This window comes from Tetrao urogallus (genome assembly GCF_951394365.1).
Source record: "Tetrao urogallus genome assembly, chromosome: 3".
In the NCBI taxonomy this organism is placed as follows: domain Eukaryota; kingdom Metazoa; phylum Chordata; class Aves; order Galliformes; family Phasianidae; genus Tetrao; species Tetrao urogallus.
The window spans coordinates 84,179,169-84,205,855 of record NC_136815.1 but is presented as its reverse complement, the minus strand read 5'-3'; the positions used below and the strand labels follow the sequence as shown (position 1 = coordinate 84,205,855).

General features: G+C 41.2%; 1 protein-coding gene across 4 annotated transcripts in view; it reads right to left on the bottom strand.

The window, feature by feature from the left end:
- The window catches only part of PHACTR1 (phosphatase and actin regulator 1), a gene marked incomplete at both ends in the record, with an annotated part of 284,448 nt that overhangs the window by 111,327 nt on the left and 146,434 nt on the right, over window positions 1-26,687 (bottom strand). For all 4 annotated transcript variants that reach the window (XM_079533808.1, XM_079533809.1, XM_079533810.1 and 1 more), the window contains one exon: window positions 3,906-4,070. In XM_079533808.1, coding sequence (XP_079389934.1) covers window positions 3,906-4,070 — 165 coding nt within the window. The remainder of the gene's footprint in view (window positions 1-3,905; window positions 4,071-26,687) is intronic.

Genomic DNA, 26,687 nt, shown 5'->3' with positions numbered 1-26,687 from the left:
TTATCCCTACAACCTCTGCAGTCCTACACCTTGAGACAGGTGAATGCCAACCTCTACAACCTCTGATTTTACCCTAAACAAACAAGGCTGTATATGAAGCAGGAGCTAAATTCTCCAGGCCCAAGGCCTCTGTCATATCAGGCTGTGGCCTCAGGACTGATCTGTGAAAGGAGTTTCATGGCTTTCTGTGAGGAGGAGGATCTAGAAGACAAGTGAAAGTAGGTTTAGAAGTACCCAGAGAAAGCAGAGATCAGCAGATTTCTTTTTCTCACTTTACTATTACTACTTCAGACAATCCCCCACTTAGCAAAAAAAGCTGCGGTGGAGCTCCCTTCAAACACTGGACTTTCTCTGCTAATTGTACAGGATGCCTGTGTACCGAACCCAAACACTGACAAATCACTTGCCCCTCCTACTTACTACTGAGATTTATCCAGACTCCTTAACTCCTGCTTTCCTCTTTTCAGCACAGCCATTTCCCTCCAGGTACAAATTACATGCTTCCTCTTCCCTGCGTCTGAGCACTGAAACTTCGGGATGGATGAAGGAAAAGAAAGGCATCAGTTCTTTAAAATAAAGGTCACCAGACACCTGAAATGGTGTCTTTTTTTCCCAATAATGATTCCTGTAAGCAGCTGAAATTTTTTTTCTGAAAGGTTGCAAGCAGTTAGCTGTTGATGAATGCAGGGATAAAAAAACCACTTCAATAATATTTTAAATAATCCCAGAACCTATCTCCCCTCAAGCTTCTTTACTTCAGAAGACAACACACACTTCCTTCTCCAAAACACAGCCAAGAACTGACATTTCACCAGCACGTGCACAGCAGTGCAATAAAACACCAGCACACCCAGAAGCTGTTTTGAAACTCACATCAAGGCAAGCAGAACAAGATCAAGGTATGGAAATGACGACAAAGGTCTAGCTGAGGAGATGGCCAACTTTCCTTCCTGCTGCCTGCTGTGCTGCTTCCCACTACATTTGATGGAGGTTTAAAAATATTGGGCAGCCTGCTGGAGTCGTCCCAGCTGCATCCAGCTGAGAACAAGCTCAGGCAAAGAAAATTCCCAGTTTCTCCCTTGCTTCTTCTGTAAGTAAGGCTGCTGCTCATCAGTTAAAGGAAGCAGACTCATTAAGTGATATAACCTTGGCAGTTTGACTGTACTCCCAAAGCTTTATCATATTGCTCATTGCTATGAGGGACCCTTTGCTGCACCACAGTAATAAACGTTTCTACACTTTGTGTGCAAGAAGAATCAATAATCCTTAGCACAGAGCTTTTAGTCTAATAAAGATATAGATGCGAGATGTTATCACTTGGAACTCTCCAAAAAAGGCAACCTTTCAGCCTTCAATATCAGCCTGACTCTCTTGCTTCTTCTGGTCCCCTCACAGAAAAAAAAAATCCCATTAATTTCAAAGAAACTTTCAACAGATAAGGTCACACATTTTGACCCATAACACTTCTGACATTTAAAATAATTGAATCTATTGTTGCGGCAAAAAAAAGGCTAATAAAATACTTGTATTAGTATTTATTTTTAATAATTACTGATGTTTTGTACAGGTAGGAAAGCTTGGGTGCATGCCTGCAGGACACTAATAGGTTTTTTTTTCTCAAAGCATCACATTCATCAGTGCACTAGAAGAAAATAAACCTGTATGAGGAAGAATCATGCTGACTCTCATTATGCCACCTCATAAGCTTGTCCTTTGATTCACTGTAAAAATTAAATATATTCTCTCAGTGAGATCAGAGGTATTAGACTAGAGTTCATGGAAACACAGGTGGAAAAACACTAGTTTTTTGTATATCATTATAATATTTTGTATTACATACGGTAGGTTCAGTCAGTGCTACTGAATTGTCAGATAGAAGTCTGACAGGATTCTGCTGGATTCCCATTCCTCAGGGCTGTGGATGATGAAAACTGTGGGGTCCCCAGCTCTGATGCAGTCCAGAAGCAAGTCTCCCCCAGTGCTTCCTGCAGAGAGCTTGGCAAATTTGACATCTGTGTCAATTTTGCTGTAGTTATTAGCAGGGGAGCTGACAAGAATACCAATTTTGCCAAGCAGCTGCAGGATATTGTTGGCTTACAAGAAACAGGAAAAAAAAAAAAGGTTTTGGATTCAGCTGAAATCAAATTCAGTACCTCAGTCATACATTTCCTGCGAACTGCATACCCTGCTTTTAATTTGTTCTTCAGAAACTGAAGTCCCATTTACAAGAGAAAGAGATATGCTGGCTGGTCAGGTTAAGCTTCCTGAGAAAAGGAAGTACATCTTTTTCCTCTGGTTTTAATCCCTGCACATTTTCCAAATTTTTTGGCAAATGGGGACAATCTACATAACGACACTTGCAATGCCCAGAGCAGACCATGCCAGGCATATTCAAGCCAGCTTCAACCTAATTAGTCTAACTCTAGCAGTGTGCAGCCCAGTTCCAGTTCATGGAGCTGGATAAACCATATAAATAAATACAAGGGGCATTTCTGCATCCCACGGTGCATCCAGTATTGCTGTGGTTATGCTATGTAACCAGTGAACCCAGAATGCTGCAACTAGCTTCAAACTGGTTGTCACTAAAGCATCCACGTATCCAATGCTCCTTGTGAGCACTGCAAATTTCATAGAAATCCTTTACACTGCACTACAGTTATGGCTGCTACAGAACATGAAAGACAAGCTTTTTGTTTTGCAGAAACATGTCATTTTTGTGACAATAGTTTCTCAGCTGTCAAACCAAAAATACAATCACCAGTCAGAGTAACACAGCCATCCATTCCAGCTCATTAGTCCTTGCCCGACAAATCAGGGAGCAGCTTAAACACCACACACTACAGCGCACCCTTAGGTCTGAACCCCGCAAAATCTTATTCTGCATTTAACCTCATGCATGAATTTGCACTTGGCTAAACCAGACTTCTTGTGCTATTATGGGTCATTTGGAAGAGTACAGGCTTAGGATGTCAGAAAATATACTCCAGCCCTGCCTGAAAGCTTCCACTGTGCACTAACAGGTCAGAGAGCAACTGGGCTATAATTCAAGTATCTTCTAGCAACTGCTTTGTTCCTAGCTCCAGTGAGAATGAGAAGAAGTCAGAAGAAAACTCATGTTTTCTCACAGACAATCCGGACTTAAGATTTGCTGAACCACACGTAATTATTAGTCATCACGGAAGAGCAAAGAAAAGAAGCCTTCTAAGTAAGTAAAACAGAGTCTGAAACAAATCAGGTACATATCCTATGAATCAGTGCATGGATTCTTGGGAGTCTTGCTCAGACAAATTTGCAATATAAAAACATGTATTTGCAGTTTTCTATATAAATGTACATAAATATATGTAGACATATATAAAGTGTTAAACTTTATACTTAAATACGTATAGACTTACATACATATAGAAAGTGTATAAAAGTGTATAAACAAATTAAGAAGTGTTAAATCAGGAATGTTAAATGCAACGACAGGAGAAGAGGTGTGGCAGGAAGAGAGATTTGTTTTTCTCAGAAAACAAGTGACACATTTTTCCAGCCCAATGGAAAAAATAATTTATGGTTACATGAATTACTCAAGAAAATGCCAACTCCTTTGCCGTTTCCTTTTCTGCTCCTCTCTTTGTATTTACAGAGTTTGATCGTGGCTATACCCTCCACTTGGTTTGTCTTTTCATTCACACCATTTCCTTTATCCACAGCCTGCTAAATCAGTGTGTGAAATGCGGTGTTTATTTTTTCCTTCTTTTAAGAAAGGGCTGGTAACAAAGATCGCTTAGAATCTGAGAAATCTCTGCCAGCCAAGCTACAACCATAAGAAGCATATAAATTGGGGCTGCATTAACAGCTGTTAGCCTTGTTGATCAAACAGTCCAAGATTAACAAACCAGCCCGACAGCGACTATTACCTGCAGAAGTGTGTTTGAATTTTTCACTCTTCTTCTTCCTCCATTTCCACGGCTTAAATAGCCTTCCAAGAGTGGCAAATTTGCTTCGTCTTCTGATTGGAGGTGTGTGTGTCCCAGGTACTAGAGAATCTGAACGCATTGCAGCCAGTCTTTCCACTTCCTCCGCTGGATTTTCCGCAGGCAAAGGAGAAAGAAACAAAAAAAAAAAGTGAAATGGGTATTTTAATAAATTATCAGAGAACCACACAGATGGTAATTTTTTCCATGGTTACAGAAACTACTAAAAAAGGGAAAAAAGCGTTATCTTTATTATTTTAACTTTATTTTCTTCCAATTGAACTCATGCTCTGTTACAAAGATCTGTGTTAACAATAGGATTCAAGAGAAATTTGCATGAACTAATACTGACCAAGGGCAAGGATTACAACCCCTTGATATTATCACTGTGTTCACTGAAACTGTCTGGGTTCCGAAAGGGCCTACACCAGAGATTTCCTAGTGAAAGGGTGTTCAGAATCCAGAAGGTTCCTCTCAGTCCTCTGTTTCTGCCAACCCAATCCCCTCCTTTTAAGTCTTTAAAACTAGAGACACAGTCCACAGTCAGGGCTGAATTCTCTAAGGAAAGGCTATAGTCTTTCACTGAACTTCTGTTGTTAAAAAAAAAAAAAAGAAAATTCTGCAGTCATTACATTGTAATGCATCAAGGAAGACTCAGTACTTAAACAAACCAACAGACAAATCTGAAGAATTTAAATTACCCTCCCTCACTGCAAGAGAAACCTGGGGGTTGTCACTTGGCACATTTATATTGCATGTTATTTCTTAAGGATATCATACACCCATCCATAAAAGGCCTATGAGAAGACCCAGGAAAATACTGACCTGTTAGTCTGCCCCTAGTCCCTGGAAAAGTTATGGAGAAGATTACTCTGAGATATATTGAAAAGCATGTAACAAAGAAAGCCATGATCAGGCACAGTCAACAGTATCATTTGTCAAGGAAGGTCAAATCTGATCTCCTTCTAGGATAAGGCCATCCACTTGCTAGATGAAAGGAAGGTGGTGGATGCAGTCTTTGTAGACTTCAATGGGATCTGGGGCATTGGGCAATCATCAGGGTAATGAAATTCAACAAGGGTATACACTGGGTCCTGCACATGGATGGAGCAATGCCAGACAAGGGAACAGACTGGGAGATAAGTGGTTGGAGAGCAGCTCAGCAGAGAGGGGCAAGGGGGTATCAGGGACAGCAAGCTCAGTGTGAGCAGCACTGTGCCTGGCAGCCAAGGGGCAAAGCACATTTTGGGGTGCATTAAGCACAGTACAGCCAGCTGGCCAAAAGAAGCGATTATCCCACTACTGGGCCAGCACTGATGGAGCATCATACTGGATATTGGAGTTCTGGGCTTCACAGTATAAAAAAGTTGTTGAAGTACTTGAAAGCACCTGAAAGAGGCACCTAAGTTGGTAACAGGGCTGGAAGGCATGTACTGTGGGGAGGGGTGGAGGACACCTGACATATGGGACAGCACGAGAAGCCTTCATTGCTCTTTGCATCTCCCTGAAGAGAGGAATCAAAGGGAGACGCTGGGCTCTGCACCTTCCTGGTAACCAACAGCAGACATGCAGGAACAACATAGGCTGGTTCAGACTGGGAAACATTAGGAAACCTCTCTGTATGAAAAGTTCTGTTGAGAATGATCAAACACTGGAACAAGTTTCCTAGAAAAGTGGTACATTCCCCATGCCTGTCAGTGTTCCAAGAGGCATTGGATAATGTGCTCAATAATGTGCTGGATCGTCTGTGAGCTCTGGAACGTTCAGGCAGATGGACTAATTGATCTCTGATGGTCCCTTCCAACTGAACTGTTCTGTCATTTCCCAGCCCTGTGTTGTAATGCAGCACTGCCAGGAAAACAGAGGTGAACGGTTTGCAAAATGCAGGCTGGATTACTAAAGGCAGAACACAGATCTTCACTGACACCATTCTGAAGTCAGCAGCTCAGTGTTTTCATTCCGCCAGCAGTATTTAAGGATTAACCTCAGTCATGAGTACAAGCTCTGGAGCCTCAACAAGAACAGAGCTCAGAAGGGATGAACACACCTACGCCATAGAACAAACCAGAGATTTTAGCTGTCAGATTCTTGTGCATCTCAATGGAAAATTTTAAAAGGCTTTAAGTGTGCCAAATTTAGGTTGGCTTCTGTGGGAACCCAGAGAGATGCCTCTAGCATAAAGGAAATCCCATTATCAGATCTCTAAACTAAAATATTATTTGAGCTTTTCAGGTTTTTTCAAGGAAGTTGCTTATTTTGTTCTTGCTTATTTTTTTTTTTAACATTGGCAACACAATTCTCCTTGCAAAATATCACTGCCAGATACAGCCACATGTAAGTTTTTTGAGAAAAGACACAGGCTAAAGGGACAGAGAGCCAAGATGTATAACTGGAATTGGTAAAAAACAACTATTCTTTGGGGCAATGGAGAGGAACAGACATCTCTGAGAACTTCTTTTTTTTTTTTTTTTTTCCAAGAGAGGAAAAAAAGGTAGTCTGGTCAAAAACATTTCATTCTGTTTCAGCACTTCATATCGTGCCTAACTGCCTAGAGAAATCCCTGCTTATATGGACAACCCATTACAAGGTACTGTCCTATGGAGGAATAGGACATGCTGCATCAAGGCTGCAAGTCAGCAGGCTATGCTGAACACACATTATTGTGAAGGTAGAAAGAAGAAACTGGATATTTCCTTATGCTTCCTGATTTCTCCGGGACATGCAGAGCTTCAAAGACCTGCAAGGGGTATATATAGATCAACTTACTCTATATGCAGATCCAAAGAGAGCACACCTTTCCCCATCTCCTCTATTTTTAAGATGCCTCTAGTTATAAAGAGCACAAGACTACGCTGTGATCCACTGCTGGGATTTTATACAGATACTGCTAAAAGCAGTGGGCTGGTACTGTCTTTGCTGTCCTGCTTGAGCTACAAGGGGTGTAGAAGCAACGCACTGAACAAACTAGAAATGACAGACTACTGCTGCTGAATTAGGCTTTCTGCTACATAAATCCACAGTTGAAATATAATGAAATTCCTCCTGCTGCTTGCCCTCTCTCCCATGGCCCTCACTGAGACAACATTTCTGCTACCAAAGTAACCTACAGTAGCTAAACGTCAGAGATGCACAGCTCTTTGAGAGCTGGTCCGAGTTACTGCTGCCAAGGCCATTTCCAGGTGAAATGACATCCCTTAAAAATCTGATTTCATATAGCACATTCTCTGTGCTGCACACTAGCTGTGCTCTCACTGCCCCCAGGAAGTTTCTCCTGCTGAGAGTAAACTAGCATGGATTCACCACCAGGCTACACAAATACTAGAGTCAAAAGGAATTTACCCATAGGGGTGGGTTCTTTAAAAGCCAAACAGTGTCAAAACCAGTTCCATGTTTTGACTGCTGTTCCGTGAATTTCAGTATTTTATCCTACGTGGATCTGTTCCAGGAGCCTTGCTGGGCTCTCGGTCAGCCATGAAGAGATGATGTGGCCCTTCTCCTTCATCCTCTCCAAACACACACAGCTCTGAGCTAATGCAAATAACAGCTCTTCTTTCCCCTTTCATTCCTGTTTTTCAGAAGGACTACCTCTTTATTTTTTTTTTTCTCCCTATGCAAAATACTCTCAAGAGCGATGCTAATTCAAAGCATAATAATCACTGGCTAGGAACGAAGCACATTAGCATAAAGCCATGACAGTTTTAATACAGCAAGAATAAAACCAGACCATGATGCAAGAAGCAAAAGCCAGATTTGAGCATTCATTTTCTGCTGCATCTTTCCTTTGAGTTGGCCAGGTTTCTCTGCCTTTTTGACTCCTAATGTCTATTGACTATCTGTGGGCTGTGACACCCACTGCTGACAGCAGGCTCTGTGGGCTGGTTTCACACCCTTGCTGTTCCCAAAAGAGGTGGTACTTGCACAAATGTAAACCATTCCAGGCCTAAGCATTTTTTGCCTTCAGAGAGAAGGGCAGTCCCATCTTGATCAGTTTGCTGAACTAGGAAAAGGAAATGGTGTGTCCATTGGTGTCACACTGGAGTCACACTGCTGAGGTCCTGTCTTTTGCTTTAGCATCACAAATGTGATGATTACAGGTTACTTTTGATGCTGATTCTCTGTGCTTTTGGGAACTTGTTCTGATTTATTGCAGACCCGCAAGAGAGATCTTGCAGAAAAACAGGATACTGGTACCTGCACTCATGGCAAGAGGGTGATGCTCTCCTCTCTCACTTCCTTCTGTCCCAACTGTCATCCCAAAATAGCAATGGGGAAACTAAATAAGAGAGAGTTTGGTTTCTTTTTGCTTGTGAAACAGTTCTTAAGATTGTACTGTAAACTTCAAGACATATGAAGTTTATATAGATTGGAGGGCTTAAGAAAGACCTGTGATGCTAATTAAAAAAAGGCAAAAATAATTTGTGATTTAAAAGAAATGTTGCCAAAATGATTAAAACATACTTCCGAGACCTAAAAAAGCTACAAGGTCTGAAAGCTGATTTCTTTCCCTATTTTTTTTTCTTCTCATTTTGCAGATAACCTTTATTTTGATTATTTTTTAAAATAAAGCTACTCTAAGTTTTGCTGGTTGAAACATACTGCATGAATGTCTGATGGAGAAAACTAGCAAGTCATGGAAAAGCATTGTGAAAAGCACTTCTTCACAACAGTCAATTTCCAGCCCTAGGAAAAAGAGGCCTGGCCAAGTTGGACATGTTCTGTGTGTTCTTATGAACTTCCCACATCTTTCATTAGGACACTGATTTCTAGAAGGTCCAGTGAGAAACATAAACATCGCCTATTTTCTTGCTTTGAGCAGTGTAGGAGGCAGTTCTAGGTCCTCTCAAAGAAAACACACTGTACACAGTTCTGTCAGAGAACAAATTCTGTCATTCCAGTGTCTGTCTGGGAATCACAGCCTCTACTAATGCTGCCAATACATAACATAGTCCAGGTTCCATCTTAGAAAAGCCACTTTTTCCCATTCAGGTACGCAGCAATTTTGGAAGCCCACCTGTTCCATCTGTGATCTTTAAGATTTCCTTCCCTGCTTGTAATCACACCCTTTTCTCATTGACCATTTCTAATCATCATTGCTCATACTCACTTATATTGATGTCTTAACAGGCATTTCACAAAGTTAGATTTTAAGCCTTCCTAGTAAACACCAATATCTACATTGTGCTTTCTGTTATATTTATACAAATCTCCATTAACAGCCTGGAAATGATCTTGGTCCTACATATGCAAATGAGTAAAAATGCCATTCATTTAAGGATAATACTTGCATATACATTAAAAAAAACAAAAACCATAACACTTATTCCCAATCCACAGCCAAACAGTCTTTATTCTACAGATTAATTTCCAAGCATTTACTGTTTTGAGGTTTCTTTTATACTCCCCATACTGAGCATTTCCCACTTTAGAGCGCACAGACCTTTCTCTAAAACCTCTGTTCTACCAAAAAGTGGAAGGGCAATGTCTTTTTGAAATAACAGGAAACTTGGATGACTACTCTAATTGCTGAGCACTGATGCCTTCTCTTTACCTGAACAGGAACGCTTTCAGTTAAAAAAAAACAAAACAAAATAACACCTTGTTTTTCTTCCAGCAAAATGGTTCATTTTCTGCTCTTCTATTATCACCTGTACTGTTATTTCTCTTTAATTTCCCTCCGCACCTGGAATTAATTTTCAGCAGCCCTCCTGTTACTATTTGAATTACCCATTTAAACTTTCCCTAACTTCTCAACGAAAGACAAGGCATGGCATACAGCAGACTGAAGGCAGTCTTGCCAGACGGGGATGATTAGCTCTTTGGTTGACAACAGCTCCCACTGGAAGTCTGCATTTGTAATGCCACTGGCTGGGCTGGCACAGTGGGTTTATGAGCCATGAAGAGACTGTCAGTAGCGTTTCTTTGCATGCTAAGTAGCACTCCCCCTTTCTAAAGCACTGCCAATTATTACTGCTCCCCAGGTGTGCCATCACTCTACACTGCGTGCGTAAACTGAATCTCTTACCATTCGTGTTTGCCCATTTCAGCACAGGTAGCAGACCGTGGTACAGCTCTGCTCTCTGCTGTGATCTCTCTACCTCAGTGTTTATATTTCTCTTGGCGGAATAGAAGCACAATGAATAGCTTCAGAAGTCCAATCCCTTTAGGACCCTGCTTCCAACTTCCCCACACTTTGACGTAAGACGTTAATTATTCATGCCGATTGCAATCTGAAAGCCATTTTTTAGCCTTTGCAAACTATACTGTAGTGTAGGTTACACTATAAATAGGTCTTTATTGGTATGAAATCTCTCAAAACACCATGCATTTCCCTTATTTTAAGACAGTGCGTGGAATTTTGGCTTGCAACAAAAGCGCTTTATCAGGTTATGTCATTAATAGCTACATAATTGCTGTAATTATAGAAAATAAGGATCGTTGCGTTTCACTGATCTCAGCTGTTTTGTCTTTGCTTTATTGCTCTCATTACTCACTGCATTTCCCACCTCCTAAGTGTTTATTACATATAGATTTAGAGCTACGTTCAACAAACAGTGCTGCAGCTCCTTGCCTTTGAGTGCCTGGATGTAGGAGCAGAACCCACAGACCTCTTTTGGGCACACAATATGTAGAGACTCAGCTGCTCCAGAAGGGGACGAGGAGCAGCCACAAGGAGTGCAGCACAACCAAATGGCAGCCAAGAGAAAAAAAGCACCAGCACAAGCAAACCTGAGTTCTTAGGCTTAAATGGAAGCACTTCCACACATCCCAGGGATACGTGCTTTGTTAAGAAGCTTCAGCTTGAAAGGAAGGGGAATTTTACCCATCCTAAATGGAAAAGAGAGGAGAATGATAGTTTGTGCTCTTAGGAAAGTAGAGGAAGAATGATGAGATAGGAAGGACTTATTGTTGGAACAGACAGAACACTTATTTGGAAGACAGGAGAATCACAGGGTCATTTCTTTCATCCTCCTGTGAAAGTCCAAGCCCATGTTCCCAACATTTCCTTGGGAACACCAGTGGACTTTGTACTGCGATGGATGGGAGAGTATTTCCCATCTCTCCTACTGAATTATTGTGAAGATGAACTCAAGACCTACTGGATTTGAAAGAAAGAATGAGTAGAAGCATGGCTCCCAATAGTCAGGGCAGTCATCCGTGAGCAAAAAGACTCTTCTCCCAAGAGTGTTTTAGCACATGAAGAGCTAAGCAGATTCTAAGCACAAGCAGATCAGGAGCTGGACGAGTGCACATTCAATCCACTTAGCTTCTGAGACTGAAAACCAACTGTTCAGAAGGTGGAATCGCATTGTCTACTAAACCATGCACATAATATTAAAAATACTACTTTTTAAACCTTCTTAGAAAGTAATTTGCAAAGTTTACAAGGCGAATAAATCTCTCAACACCAAAAAGTTCAGAGGAGAATGCCGAGTATGATTCACACAGGACTATCTGCAATCCAAGGCTCTACACTGTGCACCAAAAGAAATGTTACAAGGCAACGCTACTGCAGTGGTGTTGGTGACCCTCATCTTACTTAAAAATTGGCAACACCACTAACTGATCTAATGCCTGGTGGTAGGACTGCAAACAATGGCACAGGGCTGCCTCTGTACAGATGCTTATGCTGTTGAACCCAAGAGGCAGTCCTAACCACTTCTGAGTCATCCTCTAGCTCATCAAACACAGAGTTAAGTCTCATTAATTGTAGCTCAAATTCTTCTCCAAACTCAATGCTATGGAAGCAGAGAAGCTGCCTTCCTCCAGGCAAGTCTTCAATCCACACAACAAAAAAACAGCACAGAAATCCATGTACCTTCAACTCTGAAATGTATTCCAGTGAAGAACTAGTTCATATTTTTACACATTTTGATTCAGTGAAGGCCCTGCAACTGATTAAAGTGTCTTCTTGGAGGAGCTGTAATGATAACGTTTTCATGGTTGGATTTCTCTCTTATACCAGCCTGACTTGCAAATTCTGTAGAGCTGCAAAATATAAAAGGAATCCAAGAAAAGAGTGTGTTCCATGGGGGCCTGAAGGCTTGTTGCTACATTTTGCTAGTTGCCATTTGGGCAGAGGCAGACACAGCACAGCATCTTGCACTGCTCCCTGTACAATGGGAGTCAGTGGGAAGTTCTCCCTAAGCAAAGTGCCCAGCCTTTCCACAAAGAAACTGCTAGTGCTAAAGGCTGGCTGTTTATTTTGAGAAAGTCTAGAAAAAATATTTTGAGTGCTTCTAATTTTGTAGGAGACTTTCTGACCAAGTGAACAATTTCTGATCTTTGTCTTCTGAAGTTCTTAAGAGTAGGAATATCCAATAATTTAATTTGTCTTACTAAAGATGTGCACTTTAAAAGGCCATCTAAATTTGTTACTGATTTTTATGTTTCCTTAATAGTCATATTTATGCTCATTATAAGTGTGCATTTGGTATAATTACTCTTTTCCTCTTGGCCAACTCCCTATAACTTCTTTAAAGAACAGAAATAGATGTTGCTTTCTCCCAAGAGATTCAGTATAGAGTTTACAAGGAAATGGTTTGAACTTTCTAGCTCTTAAAGGCAGGTAACTTGTTCCTTCTCTTCTGGCCATTAAAGTAATTAAACGCTTCATTTTTTACTTTTATGGTGATACTAGTAGGATGGCACCACTGAGTTTAGAAGATCTAACATTTGTAATGCTGTTCCCAGGGTGGAATTACTTCCAATAAGATGATATGAGAATAAATATGAGTATTAACGAAACAAAAATCTGTAAGAGCCTAGCAAAAAAATTAAGGAAGAAAAGTCAATAGAGACAGCTTGTATCCATACATCCATGTTCAAGAATTAAAAGGACTTTCATTACCTGAAAATACCTACATACGGTTTTCTCTGATTGACGTTAGAGTAGGAATTCCTTTATTGATTCAAATGATGGTTAGTTTAGACTTTTGGCTGAGGTGAAATTTCAGTTTAGGCCCTCACGGTAAAGACATGAGTTTCAGAGCTGAATACTCAGAAGGGAGAAAACGCCGACAGTTCCTTTAAAGTCATGAATAAAGCATGCTGGTTTGCTGGCTAAAATATATGACGTATTTCTGTGTGGATTTCATAACAGTGATTTCACTTTTTTCACTTTTTTTTTTTTTAGCATCTAGGATGTCTCATGATTGCTGAGATCCGTGGGGTATTTCTCCTGCCCCACAGATTCAGAGGAAAGGCTTTGAGTTTTGTTTATTCTGACTATAGTGGACCATATAAAGCTATTTATCCTGCCTTTAAAACGATGGAGCTGATCAAGTTATCAAGTTGCTTATACCTACCTAAGAAACATTACAGTCAAGGATAGGATCTATGCACATAGCTTGAAGTTCATGAATAATTCCAGGTCCAGAAACCAGAAATAGCTCAGAAAATGAGAAAGAGTTTAAATCACAGCAAAGGGAAAAAATACCTCAAGGAGTCAAGAAAACATTAACACTGAAAAACCTACTGAAATAGTTCCATCAATTTTATGCCTGGTAATAATGGTTGCAGAAACACATGAAACACTGACCATACCAAACTAAAAGGCAAAGGTCACAAGTAGTAGGTTATCATACCAAGCCATCTAGTGACTGGATGATCATCTTGGGGACTAGGATCATATTTTGTCCTCAGATCTGTCAAAATTTGGCAAATGAAGAAAAAATAGAGCCCTCTGTTCTTTCCTTGTGATGATCACATTAATGAGAAAGCAGGGAAAACAGGAAGGAAGATGAACTTCATTATGTATGATCCTTCCCATATTGGGGCTCGGACATGTTGATTGCACGCTAAAACCTGCCTCTTTATTGAGGTCAGAGGATTTCACTGGGCAAAGCTAAGGGCATGCTAAAATTCACATACAGAAAAAACAAATTGGTGGAGAAGACTTTACAGTGTGGTCTTAATGGGTGCTTTCATTTGTGGTGATGGGAATGGCCCCTTTCTGTGGTGGTTGAGAGAAACCAAAGGCATCTTGCATGCCATGAATTGAGTGGAACATCTCAGAAGCACACTGGAGTGTGCCTATGAAGAGCCACTTGACCACAAAATTGGCAGCAAAATTCGTTTTGCAGTATCATGAAGGTAACTGCAGCAGGCATCTGCATGAGATTTCATTTCAATACAGAAATAAGATAAAAGCCAAGCAGAACCCGACATTCATTACAGTAAAACACTTATCTTTTTTCTACCCTTTCACTGCTGGCAGTGGACAAATAACAAACTGATGAAATCTGTCTTCCCTACATGCTGAAGGTTTCCTCTTAAATTTATCAAGATTCTGCTGCACGGCAGATATTTAACAAAAAGAAGAAAGCTTTTGGCAACTTCAGTTGCCTCTGTTCATGTAACTCAATGGGGCACAATGCTCTCAACTTTGGGTACCAGTCTCTTTTGGACCAAGTGTTTGTACAACAAAGTACCAGAGACTCCTTTCTATCAAGTCAAATGTCAGATTGTGAAGAAAGCTGAGCAAACTTGCATATGTACTATTTCAACTAAGCTGGAGTCTTTGCCACACACACTTGGTTTTCAAAAACCTCTTTACTTAAACAGCATTTGTTTTAGACTCACAAGCAAGAGATTGGCCACAACCACAACATCTGGCCAAGAATCTCAAGCTTTACAAGGTTTGTGGCGATTAGGAGGAAACAAACTAAGAAAGGACAAAACAGATATGCTTAAAGATACCTATGGACAAACATATACAAATTGAGACTGGTAAACAAAAAATGCAATAATAATGCACAAAAATTAAGTAAATTAACCGTCTTAGTGGGTGAAGAACATCATCATCTTTGTCTACAAAACACAGGCAATAGCTGTATTAGCTCAAATCAGCTCATTTCTAAAATTACCACCTATCTTCATACAGAATTTATCGTACCTGCAATTTTAATTTTTACTTTTTGTACTTATCACAGAGATCACTTTGTAAAGGAGGTTGAGGGTGAAAAACTGACAAAAGAAAACAAACTCAAATAAAAGCAATCCTGAAGTGTCTTTCTCAAACTCCTGTGTAATGCTAGAAAATGTATTATTGAACTGACAATCACCTTGCAGCTTACTGAACTGGCTGCTCTGCCAACTTGATATGAATACAGAGCGATCGATCAGTCAATTGTAACTGCAGGATCCCTGCATCTTCTATTAGGCTGATGGGTTTCCATGCACAGCATAAAGAGAATGAAGTTTGCATGATGATAGAAATGCACAGAAAGTCAATTCTACATTAGTAACTCGAGCACTTTCCTAGAGTTGAACAATGCAGACAAAATGCAGCCTGTATTTTATTGAGACACACAAGAAGGAGAAGAGAAAAACCTCCTTAATCTCAACTTGTTTACACTTGCCACTTAGGGAGAGTCTTTGAGGGAAGGGAAGCTACATAACCAAACCTCATGAGTCCCTCCCTTGCTTTCTCTATTAGGTATCGTGCCTAATTACCTCTAACCTTTGCTGGAGGACTCAAAAACTGGCATCCAGAGAACAGACAGGCAGAAATTGCTCTTCTCAATTCAGACACTGGAACGGGAACTAAATCCCATCTTCAGCACCACAGCAGACAGCTGGAACTCAGCTTCCAACTCATGGCTATAAACCAGCAAACAATTACCTTGGGGCTGTAAATATTGATGAAAACTTCAGTCATCTCACTCTTCTATTTCTCAGTTGGGCATGCTTCAGACTCAAATAGCCTAAGATACATACAAGTCTCTGCACCTGGCTTTTACTTCTGTCTGAACCCAGATTTCAAGGCTATTTAATGAATAAAGGAGGTGTGCTAGTATAAGGAGAGCATCCTGCTTTGCTGGTGCACGGGAGGAAGAGTTCAAGATTTCAGCATTAAAAAAAAACAAAACAAAACAACAAAACCCACAGCACTGGTGCTACAATAGCATTTGAATATCGGAAATGTCAAAGTAGCTGCACCCAATGGATGTGTAAAGAAACAAAGCCAGTGCCACAGTCCTTATGACATGGACTACTGATATTAGGAACCATGGATATGGTCTGTGTGGATGTGAATATATGGGTCACAGATACTTCAGAGACGCTGTCTAATACATGGCCTATGAATGCAGTTGACCATAGTGGCATTCTGAGACCTGGTTCATTTGCTGGGATGTAGTTAATGACTAGTCTACTTATTTAACATCTCAGTTACATTCAAGACTGCTAACCAACACTTCCATCCGTTGAAATGACCTGATTTTCTCAGTGTTACCATCACTGCTCTTCCTATGCTTCCAGACCTTTAAAAGGAAAGGATTTTAAATACCATTACTTTCCAGTTTTTCAGATAATACACTTCTCTTAGGAGGCAAGGTGAAATAAAAAGCATTCTCTGCCATCAAAATCTCAAAATAAATTAAATAACTGGATCTTTTTATCCACTTTTATTCCCTATACTCACACTGCACAAAGCTATTAGACTAATGCCCTGAAAAATGTCACACAAAAGATGACAGAGGGCAAGATCCTTCACTTAAGTAGTGATAAGGGAGGTTGTCAGCAGAACTCCAGGACTAAACCTCCTTAGCTGGGAGTAAGGGGAGAAGATATGATGCACACGTTACATCCCTTCTAAAATATCCCAAACTATGGATACTTTAGGCTCAAACCCAGCACAAAAGGTTGCTGTGCAGTAACACCTCCTATTTATTTCCATGGAAATTATAACAGATACAAACACACACTAACACTGCTCGATAGAGCAAATTCTCAGCTATAAATTACAGTCACAACAACACAGTCACCACCATCAGCCAATTCATGCAGATGAGCTGATTGAGACACTCCTCATCTTGTGATGTGACAGCTGTGCATGGCCACCCAGAACGTGGCTTGTACTTCACGTCACTGTCACCACTGCTGAAACGCACCACCCACCTCCTCACTGTGCTCACAGCCACTGTTGGGTCTCCAGAAATATTTAACAAGTGCTGATGAATGTCAGTAGCTGCCATTCAGTGACACACCTTTGCTTCATACTCACTCCCATGTCAGACGCCATTCTATCAGACTGCCCCTTTGCTGCCATCTGTCACACAGCAACAAAATGTAATGGGATATTGATGGAAAGCTTCAACCTCTACTGACACACCACCAGCATTCACCTCTGATGTTGTGGGCCAACATAATAAAAATGGATATATTACTTTTGGAGCAGCCTTTGTACATCTTAAATAGCAAACCTCAGGCTACAGAGAGCCGGTCTGTAGCTCAGATTGAACACTTCTCCAAGTTTGGTCACAGAAATGGGTAAGATAGTAAATCTCAGTTACACAGACCAAAGTCTTGGAATCTGTGTGTCTCTCATGATGATTAGCATGGTACAAAACACACATATGGAGGTATCTACTCTCTTCTTTTCTTGGGACGTTTTTTGACACAAGTGTTCTTCTATTAAAAAATATAATAATTTGGGGAAATATTTGCCTTTTATTCTGGAGTCGCATATTCAAACCTCAAAATTTTCCACTACCAATGCAAAGAAAATCTCCAGAGGTTGTCAGTCAGGTCTGGTCATCCCTTAGTAGCAGTTTTTCACACTGCGCTTTTTCTCCAAGAGAAAAACAGTGATGGTCCCTGAGTTCTCTCTCAACAGCACATCTTCACGGTGGCAGTTGGGCTCTAAGACTGTGGGGGTATCTTTTAGACAGAGTGGCCTGTGCAAAAATAAGTCAGAATGGTACAACTAGTCATTCCAAGATGACTTCAAAATTACTGATTTTACTTTTGATTTAAACTATACTGTGGTGTTTTCCAGAGCAACAAAAAAAAATACATACTAAATCTGAGAGGCTCAGCCAAAGGCTCTACTATCTACCTCATCTTGATTAAAGTGGACCAAAAGCCAGGGAAGTCATGGAGAGACGACAGTGACAAGATCAGACATTACCTTGTTCATTCCCCCAATCCTTCCTGAGACATTGCGACAAGAAGCAACAGACAAGTGGAGATTCACGTCACCTCACAAGAGCCCCCCCCAAAAAAAGTGAGGGGACAGTTTTTCAGCTCATAGCAATGTCAAGAATATCATTATTTTTCCTTAAACATACAAATTAAATTCACAAAGGAAAATGTGGAGCCTCCAAGTACATCCCAGCCTTCACCTCTTAGCAGCTCTGCTGCATCTATCTAGAGAATGAAAAATGTCACAGCACCCTCCATGTTCTAAGAAAGCGATTGCTAATTCCAGACTGCACACTTGACCACCATATAGTTTGGTGTTCCCCTTCAGTTGCTCCTGTGCCCTGATGCTGGGTGATCTGTTTGGGATGACGTGTGAGACCTGGCACCATCAACTTACCAGCCTACAACCACATACAGTAACTCTCAGACATCCCAGCAGAGCACTAGCAAGGTGGTATCATACACGCTCACACTGCAATTGTTTTGGCAAATGAGTGGTTGAATAAGATGGCACCAAAAGGAAGCTGAATGTTGTCTGATTACAAGCAAGACAATCTTAGGAGATACAAAGGAAGAGCTGCGCATTTACTACAAGCCACTGAAATGGATCAAGAAATAAACTCATGCACTACAACAATACCTCTATTGCTGAGGTAATATCCTGTGTGATAACATTATATACCACAGTATACTTGAAAGAATAGGTTTTGTTCATTAGTCAAGGAACTCATAAGTGAACCCTGTCATAATGTGGTATTAGCTATTTCCATACAGAGGCAGAAGCTATTATAATAGCATGAACTGATACAAAATAGCACCAGTTGCCAATTGAAAATATGAAACAAAAAGAGAAGAAAAGAAGAGCGCTCCTGTGACAGAACAGTGATTTGGATTCTCTGTTCCGATCGCTTCCCCACATAACCAATATTTTCCTGCTTCTGGCTGTGACTGGCAGTGAAGTTATTAATGATCAGAATTCTAGAAATTGATTTTAATTGATTTTAATTCAAAAAAATTGATCTCTAAAAATTTCATTTACTTCTGAAGAATCCCAATTCTTTCTCTTAAAAAGACAAAGAAGCCACCTAGGCAAACCAGTATTAAAAAAAAAAACAACAATTTCTAAGTGAGTAAGGAATGCACTCAGACAAGAAAAAACCACAGAAGAGGAAATTAACTGCACACATGGGCAGGGATCAGAGCGCAAAATAGGACAGAGGGATGACGTAAAAAGATGCAGAACGCCAGGCTACTTTGGGCAGGTTGATATCAGATGGTCTCAAATGCTCTGATAACAGCAGAGCAAGCAGAGTCTGCCCTTCCATTACATGTGCCACCCCCTGCACTTTGCCCCTTTATTACACACTGCCTTCTCTTTAAGAGTGAAGAGCTTGCAGCCCTTTGCAGTTTAACAAATAGCTCTGTATTGTATTGCTGACATATTTACCTTGATACAGAAGATCTAAAACTAGACATATTATTCAGAAATACAATAAATACCTAGAAAAGATCGTAATTGTTAAGTATAGCAAATGCTGTACTGCTTTCATCACTCTCACAGGCATTTTGTTTCCTTTTTCAGACTGCCCGTAAGGAACCAATCTTTCTGTTGCGTATTCAGTGTTAACCTGATGTTTATATTTAAGAAACTTACATATCCCAGTACTTTCAACTTGGTTCTCTGAATAGAGGATAGGGTGGTAAGATGCTTTCAAATGATGGCAATGGAGCTATGAACTTAAAGAAAGAGAGAAATCAACTAGAAGAGATGGGGCTGAAACATGCCAGCTGCCTGCACTCTAAGGACAACAGGGATTGCTGTGGCCTCTTATCAGTGTTTATATATCAACACTGTGTAATAAAAACAAAAGGAATTTGAGCCATTGTGAGCAAGTCCATCTTTTTTTGTTGTTGTTGTTATTTTAAAATTTTCTCACATTAATGATACAGCCAAGAAGACACTGCTTACATTTCTCCCATAGTAACACAGGCATTTTCATCCTAAAACACAGGACAGTCATGGGTTTATGTAAGCTTGATTTAATCACAGAATCAGAACATCCTGAGTTGGAAGGAACCCATAAAGATCACTGAGTCCAGCTACTGGCTCCACACAGGACCACCAAAAATCAGACCATATGTCTGAGAGAGTTGTTCAGATGCTTCCTGAACTCTGACAAACTCGGTGCCATGATCAGTGCCCTAGGGAGGCTGTTTCAGTGCCTGATAACTCTCTGATGAAGAACCTTTTCCAGATATCCAGCCTGACCCTTCCCTGATGCAGTTTCATGCTGTTCTCTCGCATTCTATCGCTGGTCATCAGAAAAAGGAGATCAGCACTGCCCCTCCACTTCCCTTGTGAGGAAGCCATAGACTGCAGTGAGGTCTCTGTTGAGCTGAACGAACCAAGGGACCCCAGTCTCTCCTTATACATCTTCCCCTCTAGGCCCCCCACCATCTTTGTGGCTCTCCTTTGTATACTCTCTAATAGTTTTACGCCCTTTTTGTACAGTGGTGCCCAAAACTGCACATGGTACTGAAGGTGAGGCTGCACAGCACAGCATGGAGTGGGACAAACACTTCCCTTGACAGGCTAAGAATGCCATGCTTGATGTAAGCCAAGATACAGTTGGCCATCCTGGCTACCTGGGCACACTGCTGACTCATGTTCAACTTGCTGTTGACCAAGATCCCCAAATCTCATTCAGCAGGGCTTCTCTCCAGCATCTTATTCCCTGTATAGGCAGGGTTGCCCCCTTCCAGGTGGAAAATAATGGCCCTTGCTCTTCTTAAACTTCACGCAGTTGGGGATTGCCCAGCTCTCTCATTTATCTAGATCTCTCTGTAAGACCTCTCCAGTCTTGATGGAGTCAACAGCTCCTCCTAGTTTAATATTGTCTGCCAACTTAACCAAAATACCTTCTACTCCTACATCCAAGTCATTCATGAAGACATTAAAGAGAACTGGCCCTAAAATGGAGTGCTGGGGAATCCTGCTAATAACTAGCTGCCAGCCTGATGTAACTCCATCACTATTATAACCCTTTGGGCCTGACCCATCAGCCAACTGCTCAGCAGCTGCATTATGTTTTTGCCTATGTGTCTGCTGGACATTTTGTCCAGAAGGATACTGTGAAAAACAGTATCAAAAAACTTCACTGAAATCCAAAAAGACAACATCAACCTTGGTCAACTAGATGGGTGATCTTTTCATAAAAGAAAATTAAGTCAGTTAAATGGGATCTTCCTTTCACGAACCCATGTTGACTGTGACCAATGACCACACTGTCCTTCAGACATTTTTCAGTAACTCCTAGCATGATTTTTTCCATGATTTTACTAGGCATTGAAGTAAGAGTGACAGGCTGACAGGCCTGTAATTACCAGGGTCTTCCTTTTTGCTTTTCTCGTAAATTAAAACAATGTTAGCCAGCTTTCAGTCAACTGGTATGTCTCCAGATTCCCAAGACCATTGAAAAATAACTGAGAGAAGTGAGGGAGGTCATGCAATGAAATTGGCCTCTGAGTACCTTGTGATGAATTCCATCAGATTCCTTAAAATTATATACATCCAGATGGAACAGAAAATCCTGCACAAGTTCAGCATTGGCTGTGCATTGATTGTCACCACACTCATGTTCCTCCACCCTGGGGCACCTGATATTGCATACAGCCTTTTCACCCGTACTCTCACTTACCCAAGTGAACTATCTACAATTCTACCTACACATTTCTCATTGTTTTGGTCAATAGTGTAAACTATATTTGGGCCAAGGCATCTTCTGGGGCTCTCTCAGACAATCCCAGAACTCTGCTGGGTGACTACCAGTGCAACCCTCTTGGCAAAATGCCCCTCACCATTCACAGCATGGACACACATGGAGTACACAACTGCTTTACTCTGGGGACAGACATTTTTACCATAGACACACGAGCAGCCCATGGACTTGTCCCCAGGTGTCATGGAGCACCTGGAAGGATGGCCATATGAAGGGAATGAAGCTCTTGCCCACTGCAAGCTTCCAAAGGTGAAGGACTGATCCTACTCTATCAGTGAAGATGGTAAACTGAGTAAAGATCACACCTTTCTTACTAGAAATAAACATTTATCTCATGCTACAGAATGCTGAGGGCACTCATCTTTCAGAGCAGAAAGCGATGCTGGTGGAGGCAAGGTGCACTGTCAGACTCCTGGCACCACTGGCGTGCAGAAAATGTCTGCTCAACTGCATCAGGTTCCTTTGCCACAGCATCACATTCATCTCAAATCAAACACTACAGAGTTCAACTTACAAAAATAAACCTAGTTTATTTTATGATCTGTGTTGTCAAGCAGACATATTTCACCCTACAGTGAAAGGCTCATGCCTTTTTTTTCCCCCTCTCTTTAAGGTAACTATCCCTCAGAGACTAAAGACACACACTGCATAATTACATGGGCTGTTGTAACCCCAAGCATGTTTTTCAGCTTCCTACACTTCACAGCAGGACCAGGTGTGCTGGTTTTCTTTTCTACTTATCCATTCTGTGAGGTTTACTTTTTTTATTCTCCGAAATGTTTTAGGAGATAGAACAGGTACAATTGTAAATGACTGCAATGCCTCATAGCCACACACTGCACATGCTCTGGAGGTGGTAATGGAAGAGCAGCTACTGTTGGATATAATGTGAGAATTAGTGAAGAAAAACTTACATTTATACACAGCTCTTGCAAGGACTATTGCTTTTCTAGAAGATAACTATTTCATTTAATAGTTACTTTTGCGGGAAGCAAAATAATCACCTCAGAGGCAGTCTCTTAAGAGATGATAAAGTAAATGTTCTCAAATTTTCTAATTGAAAACAATAGCAGAAAGTCTTGTCTTTACGATAGTAAAAATCACTTTCCTCTGTGCACTCTTCTCCCTCTGCTCCAATACACAGTTACGTAACTGCTTTCCACTTGAGATTTCTCACCACATCCTTTGCACAAAAACCAGTAGTAACCCACTTCACTTACTCATATCTTTTCAGGGTGCTTTCTACTCTCAACGGTTTTCTCACCACAGTAAAGATGTATCTAAACAGACATTCAGAACCAGGCTCAGACATCTGCAAGAGGCCAAGATTCAGATTCAGTCTATGAAAAACCCAACCACTGTGTTCTCCCTTTATTTGTCCCCATAACTACTGTTCCCTTGCTCATAAGCATGTCACCTTCAATGGCCCAGCAGCACCACAGCCCTCCCAGAGGCCTCTGACATCACAGTGTGTTTAGAAGTACTTTGTACATATCAGACGATGGTTAGCATCGCACACACTCAGTGCATCTGGATCTCTTCTAGTTCAGGCTCCCCGTTGTCTAGAAGTTTATAATCCACCTTCCCATGTTTACATTCGGACAGCATTTTCATCCCCCTCAATACCTGTGGTAGTTTCAAAATACCTCCACTTCTGTTGTCCTCCCAGTTCTTGCCCGTCTTGGGACTTCTGTAACTCCTCACCCAGCTTCTCCCAGCATTTCCCTCCCAGCACTCCAGCAGCATTCAGCGCTCAGTGCAGATTGCTCTTCTATTCCTTGGGGTGTCTCATGCCTTTGTACATTTGACCTCTCCCTCTCAGTTCAGCCTACCATGTCTGATTGCCTTGTTGACATTCTGCCCTGCATATTCTACGGCCGCTCAGACTTCACAGGATGAAACCAAACACCTCGTTCTTCCCTCACAAGGGGAAATTTCTGCTGCAACACCATTTCTGCTCACCGTGGGTTTTCAGTACTGATGCCTTATACACCCCTCTCTGTTTTCTATTTTCTGACTAACTTGGCATTAAATGGAACTGTGACTTTCAGTATGATGGCTAAAACATTTCCCATCTCCATTGGCATGCTTGTAACCTCCGGCTCCTCTCTGAGCTTTTCCCTTTTCATTTTTTACCTCATCACAATGCTGCATCCACACCTTCCCTTCATCCTTACTTCAGGGAGTCCATCTGCATGTCCAAATTCCTTCAGCAACTTCTCTCCAAATTAAATGACCTCCCTTTGAAGATACCATAGGACTCAGCACCTGCCTCCAGCATTTCCTTTGGGTGCACTGCTATCTCTTCTGCTCTCATATTGTGCCTTTTGCTAGATAGGTTAGTGGCCTTAGAATGATTTTGTCTTTTTCAGTATGAATTTTCCTTCCCTAGTTTTGTCAATGCCGAGAAAGCAGAGTAAAATCATGACTAGAATCCAGGATTCACAAATAGATTTGGAAGGTATTTCAGCATTACATCAATAGCACTCCACTGGCTTGCCTATACTTTAAGGATTGAATCCTGGTCTTTGTATGTAGTACCAGAAAATGGAATAATTGCTTAGGCTGTAGGAGCTACAACCTGGTCTATGAACATAGCTGCAGGCCTGAAACCTATCTAAACTATATAAAGGTTTGGATAGGATAGTGAAGTTGGTAATGACGGAAAAAGGTGTGCATTTCTGTTAACAGGAAGAATAAGCTATCCCCTCTTTTGGTATCTTCAGGCTGTACAACTTCATGGACACCCAGATATCCCTTCTTGCTTTTCCATACAGGATATGGAATATCCATAGATACCCCTTACCTTTCCTGCTGATACCACAATCACATCATAATTTCAGTTCATAGATAATCCTTTCCCTCCAAACTTCTAAGTCTAGAACTGGTACCAACCAGGGAGATACCAGCCTGAAAAACGATTAGGTCAGAGTCGAGCCAGCAAACCTGAGACTACAGTTTCCTTACTTTCTAATAGAAACTCACAGCTGTGTGTGCTGGTGGAAAGGAAAGCAGTGAGGTTGTATTGTTATTACATCCTTTTAAAATGATGACCATGAAAGTTATTTGCATGGAGGTGAATGAAATCCTACCCCACAGAATGAGGAGGTGGAGATGGGTGGATGAGATGCTCTGGAAGACTGGTGGCTGAAGCCTCCATGCCCTATTCTTTGTCTCTCTGGGGTTGCTGGATTATCCCCTTCCAGGAGGCATACTCTCCCCTCAGATTACCTGACAGTTTGAAGCTAAACAATCAAACAAAAAAAAGGAAGTAAAGTTCTTAAATGTATATCTATTAGTCTGTTTGTAAGCATCCATGTACATATATATTTCACTAAAAGGGAGGAAAGAAATGCTCCTTTCTTACTGTGCTAAGATTTAAACCAAAGGGTTGAAAAAAAAAAATAATAGCAAAAGACAGAGATGCAGTCGACTTTCAGATCAATTCAATTAATCTAGGAGAGCATATTCTTAATAAATGGCTTCATTTGCTTTTAAGGATAAATAATCCATGCTAACAGCATGAAGCACCTGCTGCTGTTGTGCATAGCTCTTCATTGAGTATCTGTGGGGCTCACTGTCACCAGCAGCACATAAGAGGAAAGAAAATACTCAACATTTTGTATAGCATTCATCAGATTCTTCATTTTGCTGTAGTGGCATAGGCAGTAAGAGTGCTTAACCCACTGTGGGTTTCCAGGCTTCCCCAGGGTGTCTGCACCCTTTACAAAGAAAGCAATTTTGTTCTGCTTTAGCTGTGGTTTAATCCAAGAAAAACTATCTTAATGCTGATCCTGAAGAGACACGAGCAAAACCACAGTCACTTAATTAAACTGTAAACCTGTAGTTGACAACAGACCATTAGATTCCAAACAGTATTTCCTTCTTTTGCACTAAGCAAATCCTGCCAGATTTGGTTAAATAAAATGTGTGACAATCAGTTTCAGAGACAAAAACTGAAAAATGAAGTGCCAACAACTGCTGAGAAGCCTCAGCTCAGAAAATAATAATTTCATATTCACATTTCTCACCAAAAAAGCCTTTCCCTGACCTTCAGAATACGAGATCCGCCTACTCCATCAGTTAGGGAGCTCTAAAGCAAGCGCCTTCGATCCCAAGTAACATGAAAAACCACATAGCAAGACAAAGTAATACAACATCGAACAGGAATGTAGGTAACATCTGCGAGGCTGGTTTTTGCCTGAATGCTTTCATCCTTCTTTTAGTTCTCAGTTTCACCTAATTGCTGACTTTGGCAAAATCCAAATAATTTGTCATTGTTGACTTCAAATATTGGCATTCACAAAACCATAAAAAGCACATACGTACCTCTAGCAACACCTGTGATCGATTATACCGTCACTCTCTGAATACCCTCTGGAGATTTTGCTCAGTCCCAAAAGGAGAGGGGGAAGGGATGAGAACAGTTGTCTGATGAAGAACACTGTATTAACTCCAATAAAAATATGATTTTCCCCACGCGTTTGACAGCATGGTGAAAATCATGCTAGCCGGATTCCATGCAAAGCAGTCCTTCCAAACACTGAGTTGAGTCAAGCAAACTCTACTGCAGCAACGATGAGGAAAAAGTTGATGTATCAAGGCAGAAACCCCAATCTAAAATTCAAGGGAATGGTAACAAAACAGAATCAATACACACAGCAATTTCTATAGCAACTGGGGAAAAAAAAAAAAAAAAAAAAAAAAAAGAGTTGGCTCCTTAACTGCTAGCACAAAGCTTCTGTGGCAAATTAGGGGACCTGTCCCTACTGGCACTCCTCTGATCGACACGCTGAATCGATGCCCAGTGCGTTCCTCCCGCGCTCGCTCTCCTGCTTCCCCGGGCTCTGTGCAGGGCACGCCACGATCCCAGGCTGTGAGCGGAGCGCACACAAGCACACACGCGCAGCCCATGCCAGCACACATGCTCCTGCTCGCTCCTACACCCACAGCATCTCCGCACTCACCGTCACGGGCTTCCTCCCCGCGACTGCAGTTGCTGCAAATGTGTTTGATCTCC